The following is a 15,076-nucleotide window of genomic DNA, read 5'->3' as shown; positions in this document are numbered from 1 at the left end:
GTAGACAACATAGTTTCTGTCATTTGCAAGCACTTCATCTACAGAGATAAGAATGGCATTCAGATTTGAGGTCTTCATCCTGTATGTTGAATGGTGTAAACTAAAAATTGAGAAAAAGATAGTTTAAAGTTCCAAATGTGGTTAAGGATTAGCTCAAATTAAATTATAATGCATAACTGAAATTCTCAATGCAAATGCTTATTTCAGTGTCGTCCTGTAAAGATCAAAATACATCAAAGACAAATCTCCAATCTTTGTAGTTTAATTATAACATTTTTGCTGCATGGCATTGATAACACTCTGGACTAAATTGCTCTTTATCTAAAAAATCTAGACAAAAAAATCTAATCCATTTCTGAAATCCAAAGACCATTCTTTTTTGATGTTTGTCCCAACAGCCACTGTAAGTAGTTCAATGTGTGTGAAGTTCTATGGGATTTCTTCCAACAGTTGTTAAAAGAAACTTCTAAAAGTATGGAAGTATCTTTCACAGAGTGAAAAAAATGCCAGCTATTTTGCGTCTCAAAAAGTACAAATTCAAAGGTAGTTTTCTGTGTCAATGGTTAAGGGTTATTTGTTCCCACAAAGCCCATTTGCTAAGTTTAACTCTCAGATGCAGTGTTGTTTATGTTGAAATACTTTTGTTATAGCTTATGACTCATGATTGAAATAAAGCAGTAGAGAACACATTCTAAATATTCAGTTTTGATTATTTTTTAATCAAAACCATTGAAGGCTCCATGTTAGCTATCTGATAGCCTTTTATAAACATAACTTACATGCATTCTCATTCCAGATATCAGACAGAGGTGGGCTCAAGTCATCCTGTTCTCAATATTCAGTCTTGCCAAAGGACACTGTAAGTGTTCATCACAGTGTTTCCTGGCACGAATGCTGATATCACATTGGGAAATCATTCAGAAAGAAAATAAAATCATCTTAACTAAACTTTATTCACTAAAAAATATTAAATCTTGCATTACCATATGTCATACAGAAACTAGACACATTTGTCAATTTCAAATATAAAAATACAACCATTGATGTAAGCTCCCAGTTGAGATCCATGAAACAAAAAAAACAATGAAATGTCCTGCATATAAAATTTTATTGAACTCTTATACAATGGTTTTTACTTTTAATTTTTAAATGCATACTTATAACCAATTATGCATTTCAAAAATGCTTTAAAACACAAAGTCAATGTTGAATGATGACAAATCCACTATTTAGGAAGTTTAGAAAGGGTACAATACCAAGTTAACCATGGACTACCTCAGTGCTCCTGGGTTGACATAACCTCATGAATTATGGGGAAAGTGTATGCATGGCTGCCTTGGGTTTACAGACGTCAAAAGCCTGCAAGATATTGTTAAGTTGGGAAATTAAGACGGATTTTTTAAGCAGACCAGGATGAGGTGTAAGGGTTATTAGATTTACATTAGAAATATGAATCTCTCTGGACTTGAGCTGGATGTAAGGGGAGTAAAAAGACACCTCCACAGAACATCACCACCAGAGGAGTTCACTATGAAATGGGTTTCTGAATCAGTCTTCAACATTGAGAAAATGATAATAATTCCAACTTGAAGTGTAGTAGAATCAGAGAATAAAAGAGGGGGAAGTCTAATGTCCACAAACACCTCTCAGAAGTCTCATTAATCAGTCACCCAAGAACAGCATAGGAAGAATCCTTGCCTTTAACATCTCAAACTCTATCAACATGAGTTTCATCAGCACCATTGTACCCAAACACTGGTGACAAATTGACTCACATCTTCTCTAGCACCACCTCAACGAAGCCACCATAATTTAGAAGAAAGAGTAGACCTCTCACCCCCTCCCCCAGCTAAGGTGACCACCATTAGATAAAATAATATCTGATCTGATTTCTGACATCCCTTTTACTGGCCATAACTTTTCATCCTCTTGATTATCAAGAGCCTGTCTTTGAAAGGATCCTGCTTTCAACAGCCTTTGAGGAAGAGAGTTCCTCAAAATACCCTATTTTTGTCTTAAATAGGCCAGCCACTTTCTTGGGACGGGAATCATTTATTCGGAATTCTCCCATGTGAAAATGTATCCACGCTGTAAAGAATTCTGAAAATCTTGTAGGTTTAATTTGTTGAGTATATTAAATATGATTTTATTACTGTATGTCTGATACAATATAAATATTATTTCAGGTAATTGTATGTCTAGGGTTTTTTTTAAACTTAAATGAATGCAACATTAGTTTAAAACTAATGAGGAACACCTTCACAATTTACAACATTTTGCTTAATAAAAATATCTTCCTAGAAATTATCCTTCTTATGAGTACCTCTAGATAGATTTTCATGTCTTTATTTGCAAGTGTATTTCTAAGCATTTTGGTAAATCTTCTCGTCCTCTCCGGAGGTAAATACCTGGGGTCAAGCATGACTTATTTCCACTATAGTTATGTGGGTTTTAAGATGGGAAAAGAGTCCAATGCAGAATCTTCAGATTCCAGTACAGATGGGGATTGTGGGCTGCTTAGAATGAAGTTCAGTCCTCTCATTCCTTCTGCAGGGCTATTGCATACTCCCACATTGAAATCAAGATACCTGATGCATTTTCAAATGCTCTGATCCCACCTTGAGCAACACAGGTCTGTAATTTCCATGAGGTGTTGAGTAGATAGATTTTCAGTGAAACTTTAAGAATATTTTAAGAATGTTTTGTATGATCTACTAGACATAATTTGGCGTAGTAGAGCTCAGAGTACCATTCTGTTTTCCCAGATTTGGTATGAGATCTGCCCACCACGGGCAATTAATGGAAATAAGAGATAGAATTTAGAAGAGTACAACACAGGAAATGGACCTACAGCCCACAATGTCTGGACCAACAATTTAAACTATGGCGAAGCAAATTTGATGGGCCAAAAGGCCTAATTCTGCTCCTGTCTTATGGTCTAACAGGAAGAATAAGAATTATACTGAAAGGGACAATAAGCAAGTTCAAAAAATTTGTGATGAAAGCTACCACATGATTGCAAAAAAAAAATTGATCAGATAAAAGCAGGATCTTTTCAAAGGCAGTTTCTTAATAATCAAGAGGGAAACAGGAGTACAGTTGAATTTTCGGGTAGTGACCCTTCATCAGACAGGGAAAAAAAGATGAAGAGTTAGGATTAGAAGGTGGAGGGAGGGGAGGAAGAAACACAAGGTGATAGGTGAAACTGGGAGGGGCAGGGGTGAAGTAGAGCTGGAAGGCTGATTGGTTAAAGAGATATAGGGCTGGTGAAGGGGGAAACTGATAGAATTGGACAGAAGGCCATAGAAGAAAGAAAAAGAGGGAGGAGCACCAGGGGAAGCAATGGGCAGGCAAGGAGATAAGGCGAGAGAGGGAAAAGGGGATGCAGAATAGAGAAGGGGATTACTGGAAGTTCAATAAATCGATGTTCGTGCCATCCGGTTGGGGGGGGCTTCATTTCCAGATCAGCTCAATACCTTTTCATGCTTGCCCTGACCATGGAGGCACAATCACGAACTCTCACAGCCCATGATGACCCTGTGATTTCAGTTTCTGAAGCTGGCGTGAGAGCATCCCTCAAGAAGGTGAATCCATGGAAAGCAGCTGGCCCAGTCAGGGTACCTGGCTGAGAACAGACCTGTGCTGATCAACTGTTCACCAATAACTTAACCTGTCGCTTTGGCAGTCTGAAGTACCCACCTCCTTCGAACAGGTTGCAATAATGCCGGTGCCTAAGAAAAACGGGGTAACCTATCTTAATTCCTCTGTGGTGGAGTGCTCCGAGAGGTTGGTCTTTAGGGTTCTGACTCAAAAATGTCGACTGTCTATTTCTCTCCACTGGTGCTGCTCCACCAGGAAGCAGCTCGTTATATTTCTATGCTCCAGAAGTCAAAACTCACAGATTTGGCAACGGTGTGTCACCATTCTGTCTCTTGTTGTTCTCATTGCCAGTCTGTGGCAACACTTTCTTCTTATTTTATTGTTACTTTCTGCTTATGGCCAATTCTGTCTGCTACTTACAGCTCACCCTCTTTCTACCACCCCTATCACGTTGTTTCAAGATCTTCACAACCTTCAGCAACAGATTAACGGAGAAAACAGAAGTGATACTAACATTTTTTTTAAAAAATCGGCTTGAATAAAGGTATTTATAATAAATTCATCTTATTCTACCGCCCTTTAATAACCACGTCGTTAAATTATCTTAATTCCGTATTCAGTAGTTCAAAGTGCCTTCTGCTGCTGTACATTCCACATCTGATCAGTGTATCCCTGAACAAACAATAACCCGCAAAAGCAACAGCTTTCCTAACAGCACTCCCGGCATTAAAGGGACGAGGAGGGAATCGAGTGCCGGAGTAACCCGGCGCTAGTTCAACCAGGAGAGTAATTCCAGTGTGTTTACCGTGACTCTGCACATTAATGTCAGGCGCAACGATCTCAGGTGGATACGCTGCCTAAATAGTTGCGAGGAGAGTCTCGTTGACATGCAAGGGGGGAAGAGGCTTGGCCGGGTTTCGGACGTGAAACAGAGAGAGAGGGGGTGACCTGGCCATTGGCTGGCCAGGGGCAGAGCTGCGGCCGACCGGCCGGCCGGCGGTTCGCGCGGCGCGGTGCAGTGTGGGAGTCAGGGTTGGCCGTTGGCGTCCGCTGCGTGTCTCGCGGACTCAGACCGCTGCGACCTGGCGCTGGGGCGCGCGGATCCACGGAGCGTGCGAGCGAGCGAGCGAGCGAGGGAGCCTGGGCGCGCGGCCGCTCGCAGCGGGACAAAAAACAGGCGAGTGAACGGACGCTGGGCGACGGCGAGCCGCAGGCTCCACTCGGCGCCCGGGCCCCGCAAGCGCAAGGGGGGGAGGGAAGGGTACGAGACCCGCTCCTAACTTTTCGAATTAACCTGACGCCGGAGAAACGAAAGGAAAGGGAATCTCGGGAAGCGAAAAGCCTTCCCCCATCCCCCCCCCCCACCTTGGCTCGAATCGGATCGGCGCCACACAAACACACACAATGTCCGGTGAGAGGAACAGGCGCTCGCTGGCTTTCCGAACCGGGGCAGCGGGAGCCGCCGCCGCGGTGAAAATAGAAGCTGATCTCGATACCCACAACAACACGGAGGCCTCCAATGGGGCCCTCGGCCGGAGTAGTCCGAACAAGCCGGCTGCTCTCCTTGCGGTGGACGGTGGAGACGGAGCCAAGGAGAAGGCCGCTCAGGATCAGGAGGAGGACTGGGTGGAGACGGTGGTGGTGGACGATGTGTACCCAGAGCAAGAAGTGTCGGTGCGAGTGGTGGACGGCGGCTCCATTAGCAGCAACGAGTCGGAGGAGGAGGAGGCGAACGGACCCAGGAGCGAAGGGCCTGCCCTGACCCCCGGGGATGGAACCGGAGTTCGAGTCGGACGAGAGGACGAAGAGGAGGAGGAGGAGGATGAAGAAACGAGCGGTTATAGCCGGCCAGGAGCCGGTTTAACCCTGTTGGGGAGACCGCAGTCCTTCTTGTTACCGCAGCAGCGCACTTTCCAGAGGTCGTGGCTGCAGGAGTTCCCGTGGCTTCAGTACGAGCAGGAGACAGGCCTTATGTATTGCTCTTGGTGCCTTCGGGCGAACAGCGGCTCGGGGAGCTGCAATAACCGCAACAAGTTCGTGAAAGGCAGCCGCAATTACAGGAGGACCACCTTATTGCGGCACCACCTCTACGTCGAGCACCGGGAGAATGACCCTGCGGCTGTGGCTACAGCTGCCTGTATGGAGGTGAGGCAACTAAAAAATTACCCTGCTAAAAACAGCCTCGGCCTCTCCAGCAAGGGTAGGGGGCGTAAAGTAGCCATTGCTGTGACTCCATTTACTTCACACTTAAGAGCTCGGATTACGTTAGTAGCCCCTTAGGGTACATTAGCCTTTATGGCTTTGGGACGTCTCTTTTTTTTCCCCCGTCCTATTTGGCTAAATCCCACCCCCCACCCCCAACTCCCGACTGCCTGTGCAGGACAGATTGAATTCGGTTCGGATCTATTGATCGGAACGGAATTTGATCTCGTACCCTGTTTACATGGCATCGTGTCACTGGATCAGGACGGAGCTGCGACGGGGAGTTTTGGGGGATCACATTACTGACCAGTATACGCTGTTCCGGGAATCGAGAGGAGAAGGCACCAATAAAAGGCAAACTGATAGCTTGAATTCTTGGGCTGTAACACGACTTTAAATTCATTAAGTCGTACTGTTCCACAAAAGCCATAAAGAAATCTTGTTTTGAGAATTTGATGCAGAGTCGCGAACTTTGAGTTGGTCGGCGTCAGGTTTTTTTTTTCAAATCCACTCAATTCTGGAATGTGAACGGGGTGTTTTTGTGAAGCTGCAATATTAAACAAAATGATCGAAGTTAGAAATATTTTCATCAGACTTTAGTTCTTCCCTAAAAACCCTTTGGAATTTTACTAAAATGTTTTAAAAGCTGCAAAACGTGGGGAATTATGGTTTGGGTTGTCACTAAGCAGATCCATTTTAATCTACGAAGTAAATTAGAGATTTGGTTCTGCAGGCAATCAAAATGTAATAAATTAGATGTACCTGCTTTTACTCCCAGTGGTATTAGCTTGAATTATCACTATATTTTGAAGGGAAATCAAGAATTGGAATCTGCTTTCAGTCCGTTGTCAAGATAGTTATAAATTTCTGGCGCACCATTTACAGACCTATTTCAATTATTGCATTTGTTTCATTCTGTCATGGAATTAGAATAGCTGAAAGAGATTATCTTTATACCAGTTAATAACGGGTGAATTTTTTTCAAACTTGTCTGACAACACAATTCTTGCTGCTTTTTGTATTTTGTACATGAGAGCAGACTGAAAGCAAACAAACCATTATTTTAATTAATGAAAATTTGGATGTAGATGCAATCAACATAGAATAAGGCTGTGGGAGTAATATTTTCTTGGTAAATGACTCAGTTATGCCAATCAAGAGTATTTGCTAATTGAAGAGTATAAAAGTCAACATTAAAATGTGCTAGAATCACTTGTGCTGGCAGTTATATAAACCTTCCTTTATAATGCTTCTTTGCAACTCCCCTAGACCACATTTATAAAGAGGGTAATTTGAAAAGCCACAGCTGCCTTGTGAAAGGTATTGTACCAATCTAAAAGGACAGGCTGTTCTCAAGTTACCGTAATTGCATCTGTCCTAGATGAGTCTGCTGTCAGTCACTTATGTATGCATGTTTATTTTTTTCCTTTTCAATTCTACACCTTTCTTACCTCATGCATGTCAGTTTCTGTAACAACACAGGTGGAAGATGTGTGGGAGAACTTTTCTGTTAAGTGCATTGCACACAAGCTTGAAGCTATTTCAAGATGACTCTAATTGGGGAAAAATGATAGTAAGGAATGTAATTTAAAAGCTAAATTAGTAGAGTCCAGGTATTTAAAATTCTGTGACTTTGAGGAAGACTATAGAGTTTTCATTGTGTTTTGATCCATATAGTTATGTGCTGTCACATTAAGTTATGCTTTGAAGTCTTTGATTCATAATATGGATAGAGCTGATTCAAGGCAATTGTTCCCCAGTTTTTTTTCTAAATCACTTGTCATTTGATTGAAGCATTCTTTGGCCTATCTGGCCAAATATAGATAATAGCATTTGCAAGTTTAACTTGTTCTGAGATTTGGGATATTTTAACCAGGACGTTGAATGCGTCTCATGACTTTTCAATGTAGCAGGGAAAATGTAGTGCCTAGATGTGTTTGTAACTTTTGAGCTTCAAAGCTGTATGCATTGGATACTTTAAAAGTACTCTTGATTAGTCATTGATGCTTTTTTTGGGTTGTCTGGCAGTATTTTGTTTGAGGAAACTGCATTCCCCCGTGTGACCTTTAATTGGATATTTCAAACAAAGCCCAACATTAGTTTTGGAGAAATATTTATTTCCCAGTAAATTTTGTATAACATCACAGGATCATTTAAAAATGTATACATATTTCTTAAACACATAATATTCTGCACCCGTTCGAAATGAACGGCATGGCTGGATTCTTAGTGGGTTTTTTTGCTGAAATTTAGTCCTTTCAAAAAGTTTCATTTTATTGTGGCAAAATATTTACTTAATGGGAACATTAATGGCCATATTAAATATAGCCTCTTGAAAATATGAGTAAAGGAGCATCTTTTTCAGCTGAAATTTGGTAGTGTGTGCTTTCAATATTGAATTAATGCTGTACAGATATGATCTTGATTTAAATTTCCAATTCATAAAGCTTGCTGTGGATAGAATGATTTTACTATAAGTTTTAAAAATTAGTGAATTCACCTGATAACTTGTATTCTAGTTTTAGTTTTATTTTCCTCAGCATTTTTGATTTTTATTTTGACATTTTATTATGCCATTATTTCATTTCATGTTTCTGCTTCTAGTTAATGGTCACAATTTTACTCATCCAGTTTGTATGTAAACACTTGCACTATTCTTCAGTTCCTTTAATAACATTACTTAGCTGAAATGATGGCCAGGAATTATTTTTATTAGCATTTGGTGTTTAGTGACAGTTGACAGAATTGACAATCTCTTAGAAAAGTGAAGATTGAGTTAAAAAAAAAAATAAGTGTTAAGCAAGTTAAACAAGTTAAAGGAATTTTGGGTCTTGGGACCTAGTAGATTTTTGTGATTTTGTTGATATGTATATACTCAACAGCCACTTTATAGAGTTATAGAAAAGTATGGTGCAGAAACAGCCCCTTCGACCCATCTAGTCAGTGGTGAACCCTTTAAACTGACTACTTCCATCAACCTGGAAAAATACACCTCCATACCTCTATCTTCCATGTACCTATCCAAACCGCTCACGTTGCAGGCAGCACTTGTGCTGGACGCTCGTTCCACACTCTCACAACCCTCGAGAGTGAAGAAGTTTCCACACATGTTCACCTTAAACCTCTCACCTTTCACTGTTAACCCGTGAGCTCTGGTTGTAGTCCCACCCAACCTCTGTGGAAAAAGCCTGCTTGCATACTGCCGGTTAACTGTCGGCTAACTATTACTTGGATTGCACTACCTGTATGTATAATCTATATTTTCATTTATATTTATCATTATTATTGTTATGAGCAGAGAGACAACATCTGCCGGAAGTAAATTCCTTATATGTGCATAGGTACTTGGCGATTAAATTCTGATTCTGATAATTATGTATACCTTTATCAATTTTCCAATCAATCTTCTATGTTCTGAGGAGTAAAGTCCTTGTAAATTTTCTCTGGATGCTCTCAACATTGTTTATGTCTTTCTTGTAGGTACTTGACCAAAACTGCACATAATATTCCAAATTAGGCCTCACCAAAGTGTTATACAACTTCAACGTAACATTCTATCTTGTACTCAAGACTTTGATTTATTAAAGCAATGTGCCAAAAGCTTTCTTTACAATCCTATCAACCTGTGATGTCACTTTGAATCAATTATGGACTTGTTTTCCCAGATCCCTTTTTTCTGCCATACTCCTCAGTGCCCTGTGTAAGATTTGGTTGGTCCTACCAAAGTGCAACACCTTGCTCTTGTCTGCATTAAATTCTGTCTGCCATTTTTAACATGACTATGTCTGCTAGATTTTATTATCAGCGTACATACATGTTACCACATAAAACACGAGATTCTTTTTCCTGCAAGCCTAGTTAGCAAATCTATAGAGCAGTAGCTATAAACAGGATCCATGAACAAAATGTCTAAATGCAAATATAAGTAATGGGAGCATGAAATAACAAGATAAGAGTTTTTAAAGTGAGAGCATTGATTGTAGGAACACCAGAAATAGAATGTGTAATTATCCCCTTTTATTCAATAGCCTGATAGTTGAGGGATAATAACTGTTCTTGAACCTGGTGATGCGAGTCCTGAGGCTCCTGTACCTTCCACCTGATGGTAGCAGTGAGAAAAGAGCATAGCTTGGGTGGTGATGGATACTGCTTTTCTACAGCAATGTTGCATTTAGATGTGCTCAATGGTTGGGAAGGCTCTATCTGTGAGGTACTGGGCTGAATCCATCAACTTTTCGTAGGATTTTTCAACTCGAAGTCACTTGTATTCCCATATTAGTCAGTAATGCAGCCAGACAGCACACTTACCACCGTGCATCTATAGATGTTTGCCAAGGTTTTTGATGACATCCGAACCTCCGCAGACCAAATATCTACGTTGAGTCGTTCAGATGAAACATCAGATGGGGAAGAAATGTGATGTACATGACTTGTACCACGGATTAATTGTTTGTGAGTACTTAACAACTGCTGACTTCCTGGGATATTCACGCACAACACTCTCTAGAGTTACAGAAAACATTCGGTGAGTGGCATTTCTGTGGGTGAAAGCACCTTGTTAACTAGAGGAGTCAGAGGAGAATGGCTGGGCTGGTTCATACTGACATAAGATGGCAGTAACTGAAATAACCATGTGTTGCGACAGAAGTTTGCGGAAGAGCCCCTCTGAATGCACAATATGCCGAACCTTGAAGTAGATGGGTTACAACAGTAGAAGACTGCGAGCGTGCCCAATAAAGTTGCTGCTGAGTATACATGGACTTCAATAAGCATTTGATATGTCATGAAGTTTGACCATCCTAAAAAGCTCTGGAGAAAATTATAAAAGTAAGGCCACTGCTATATTAATGTATTAGTGTTTTGGTGTACATGGTTTAATTTCCAAATTTTAAGGTGAAAGCAGTGGAACTACACTGAATTGTTAGGAGTGGAATAATAGATTTAAAGCGAAAAATAATGGTGATGAATGAGTTTTTATTTTGGGAATATTTTCAGTTTGGTTCTTCATCATCAGGGTCTGGCCTGTGGCGTAGTGGCATCAGTGCTGGACTTCGGGGCAAGAGGTCCAGAGTTCAGATCCAGCTGGCTCCCGTTAAGAGCTAGTGATATTATTTTTTTTAAAAAAACTCACCCAGTGGAAGGCAATGGCAAACCACTGTGTAACTTGCCTAGTACGCGATTCCCAAACGTCAGAGCAGCGTGGAAGGAAATCGTCCACTACCTGGAAATAATTTTGGATGCGACCTACCTATATATATCTTCATCATTATGTGTCCAGATGTAGGTGATCATGGTTTAATGACTATTGATTGTTCTTGGGAAATTTTCTGCAGAAGTGGGTTGCAGAAGTCTTTCTGGGCCATGTCTTTACAAGATGGTTGATCCCAGCCATTATTAATACTCTTCAGAACTTGTATGGAAGGTGCCAAGTGAAAAACCAATAAGAGGAAAGATCAAAGGGTGGAAGGGAAGCAGGGAGGGGATAGGCAGGAGAGGTGAAGAAGGAATGTAAGGGGAAAGCACTATGGATAGTAGAAGAAGGCAGAATCATGAGAGAAGTGATAGGCAGCTAGAAGAGGAGGCAGAGTGAAAGTGGGATGGTGGAAGGGAGAGGGAGGGAATTACCGGAAGTTGCAGAATTCAATGTTCATACCAAGGGGCTGGAGACTACCCAGATGGTAGGTGTTGCTCCTCCAACCTGAGTGGCCTCATCATGGCAGTAGAGGAGGCCATGTATGGAATTCTCCAACTTCCGGTAATTCTTTCCTCTTATTGGTTTTTCACCTGGAAAGTTCCACCCTCCCCCCACCTTCTTTATAGGGCCACTGCTCCCTCCTCCTTCAGTCCTGATGAAGGCTCTCGGCCCGAAACGTTGACTGCTCATTTCAATGGATGCTGCCCGACCTGCTGAGTTCATCCAGCTTTGTACGTGTTGATTTGACCACAGCATCTGCAGTGTACTTTGTGTTTGGTTTCACTCCAATTTGCCAATCAGAGCAACAGGTGCACAGTAGATGCCATTTCATTGGCTCTTCACTCAACCCAGGTACGTCTGGACAGGAAAGATGTGTACATCAAGATGCTCTTTATTGACTGATGCTTGGAATTCAATACTGTCATCTCCTCAAAATATAACAATAAGCTTCAAGACCATGGCCCCTCTATACCTCCATACCTCTTTCATCAATCGATCCTTGACTTCCTCACTTGTGGACCCCAGTCAGTTTTGATTGGCAGCAACATCTCCACAATCTCCATCACCACAGGTGCGCAACTCCAATGCTATATTAAGTTTGCTCATATAAGCCGAATCAAAGTAGGTGATCTGACTGAGAGGCGCTATAACAACAAATCTTTACTCAATGTCAGCAAGATTAAGCAGTTGATTATTGACTTCCGGAGGAGGAAACCAGAGGTCTATGAGCCAGTCCTCATTGGAGCGTCAGAAGTGAAGAGGATCAGCAACCATAAGTTCCTCGGTGTTACCATTTCAGAAGACCTGTCCTGGTACCAAACTATGGACTTGCATTCAAGGACTTTTCATCTCATGTTCGTGCTATTTATTGCTTGTTTATTTATTATTATTATTATTATTATTTTTTTTTTTGTTTTTACACAATTTCTCTTTTTGCACACTGGTGAATGCCCTCGGTACAGTCTTTCATTGATTCTATTATGGTTATTATTCTATTATGGATTTATTGAGTATACCTTCAAGAAATTTTTTCCCAGTTTACTTATTGTTTCATTTTTTTAATATAATTGCCCAGTTAGAGCATTAGGAAGGCCATGCAGGATAGTGGAATGTGGGAAGTTAGGGAGACCTCCAGTGTTCCTGATGACTACAACTGTGAGAAGTGCATCCAGCTGCAGCCTCTAACAATCCGCATTAAGGATTCAGAGCTGGAACTGGATGAACTTCAGATCATTTGGGGGTTGATAGACAGAACATGCAGTTACACCCGAGGTGCTAGACAGAGGAAAATCTGTAACAGTCAGGATGGTTAAAGGTATTAAATAGCTAGTGCAGAGTACACCTTTAGCCATCTCCCTCAACAAGAGGTATACCACTTTGGGAATGATGTAGGAGGGGAAAGGCAGTGTTCAGGTCTTTGGCACTGAGTCTGGCTCTGTGGCTCAGAAGAGACTAGGTGAGCTGTAGTGATGGGGATTTGTTAGTTGGGGGACCAGAAAGGAGTTTCTGTGAATGAGAATGATATTCCCTGATGGTATGTTGCTTTCTGGGTGCCATGGTCCAGGACATCTTGGATTGAATCCTCAGTATTCTTAAGTGGGAGGGTGAGCAGACAGAGGCTGTGGTCCATGTTGGTACCAACGACACAGGTACGAAGAGGGATGAGGTCATGCAAAACGAGTTTTGGAAGTTACTTAAATAAAAGGACACAACCTCCAGGTCAAATGCTACCCATGTCAAATGCTATTGAGGCCAGAAATAGGAAGTTCATACAGTTTAACATATAGCTAAGGAGTTGGTGTAGGAGGGAGCTCTACAGAATTTTGGATCATTGGGCTCTTTCCAGAGAAGATGGGATCTGCACAGAAGAGACGGCTTGCACTTAAACTGGAGGGGCAGGGAGACTAATATACTTGCAGTAAGGTTTGCTAGTACTGCACAGGGGGATCAGTTTAGTGGAAAGGTCGTGGAGACAGATGTTATTTAAAATCTCAAAGTCAGAAATCAAAAGCATGGTATGACTTGTGTCCTGAACTGCATATATTTCAATGCAAGAAGTGTCGTATGAAAGGCAGATGAGTTCAGGGCATGATCAATATATGGAATTATGATTTGTTGCCATAAATGAGACTTGGTTACGGGAGGGATAGGACTGGCAGCTCAGTGTTCCAGCATTCCATTGTTATAGATGCAACAGAGCAAGAGGGATTTAAAAAAAAAAGAGTGGCATTGCTAGTCAGGGAAAATGTCACGCTGGTGCTCAGTCAGGGCAGGCTGGAGAACTAGTCTAGAGAGCTGTTATGGGTGGAACTGAGGAATAAGAAAGGTATGACCAAGTTAATGGGGCCATATTACAGACCACCCAACAGTCTTCAGGATTTAGAGGAACACATTTGTAGAGGGATCGCAGACTGTTGCAAGAAACACAAGGTTGTGATCGTAGATGATTTTTCCATATTGACTGTGACTCCCATACTGTAAAAGAACTAGATGGGATAGAGTTTGTTAAATGTGTTTAGGGAAGTCTCCTTCTTAATCAGTACATAGAAGTCCCAGCGAGAGAGTGCTATACTTGATCTGCTATTAGCAAATGAGACAGGGCAGGTGACATAAGTTTGTGTAGGGGAACGCTTTGCATATAGTGATCTTAATGCCATTAGTTTGAAAGTAAATATGGAAAAAGATACATCTGGTCTACAGGTTGAGATTCTAAATTGAAGAAAGACCAACTTTGATGGTATCAAAAGAATCTGTCAAGTGTGCGTTGAGTCAGGCTGTTTTCGGCAAAGGTGTACTTGGTAATAGGAGGTATTCAGAAGTGAAATTCTGAGAGTACAAAGCTTGCATGGGTTTGTCAGAATACAAGGCAAGGATAACAGGTTTAGAGGACCTTGGTTTTTGAGAAATATTGAGGCCCCAGTTAAGGAAAAAAGGTGTGCAGCAGGTAGGAACAAATGAGGTACTTGAGGGGTGGCACGGTAGCATAGTGGTTAGCACAGCTCTTTACAGTACCAGCGATCTGGGTTCAATTCTTGCCGCTGCCTGTATGGAGTTCATATGATCTTCTGTGATCGCGTGAGTTCCCTCCTGGTGCTTCAGTTTCTACCCACAGGCCAGTTAGTAAGTTAATTAGTTATTGTAAACTGTCCAGTGATGAGGCTGGGCGGCTTGGCTAAAAGAGCCGGAGAAGCCTACTCCATGCTGGAGTAGGCTTATACTCCAAGGAGTATAAGAAATGCAAGAGAACACTTAGATGGAAATGAGGAGGGCTAAAAGAAGGCATGAATTTGCTCTGGCGGACAAGATGAAGGAGAATCCCAGTGACTTCTACAGATAGGTTAAAAGCAAAAGGATTACAAAGGACAAAATTGGTTCTCTGGAAGATCAGAATAAGCTATGTGTGGAGCCAAAAGAGAAGGGGGATATCTTAAATGGATTTATTGCAACTATATTTACTGGAGAGACAGACAGTCTATAGAAGTGAGGCAAAGCAACAGTGATGTCATGGACCTATATACTATACAGATTACAGAGGAGGAGCTGTTTTGCTGTCTTGAGGCAAATCAGGGTGGATAAATC

General features: G+C 41.6%; 1 protein-coding gene across 1 annotated transcript in view; it reads left to right on the top strand.

The window, feature by feature from the left end:
• Nucleotides 1–4,638: 4,638 nt before the first annotated feature.
• zbtb10 (zinc finger and BTB domain containing 10) overlaps nucleotides 4,639–15,076 on the top strand; it is a 99,916-nt gene continuing 89,478 nt past the window's right edge. The window contains exon 1 of the mRNA XM_073039852.1: nucleotides 4,639–5,745. Coding sequence (XP_072895953.1) covers nucleotides 5,005–5,745 — 741 coding nt within the window. The 5' untranslated portion in view covers nucleotides 4,639–5,004. The remainder of the gene's footprint in view (nucleotides 5,746–15,076) is intronic.

This window comes from Hemitrygon akajei, chromosome 1 (genome assembly GCF_048418815.1).
Source record: "Hemitrygon akajei chromosome 1, sHemAka1.3, whole genome shotgun sequence".
NCBI classification, from domain to species: Eukaryota; Metazoa; Chordata; class Chondrichthyes; order Myliobatiformes; family Dasyatidae; genus Hemitrygon; species Hemitrygon akajei.
Note: the sequence above shows the minus strand (reverse complement) of the source record. Positions and strands in the feature narration are given on the sequence as shown.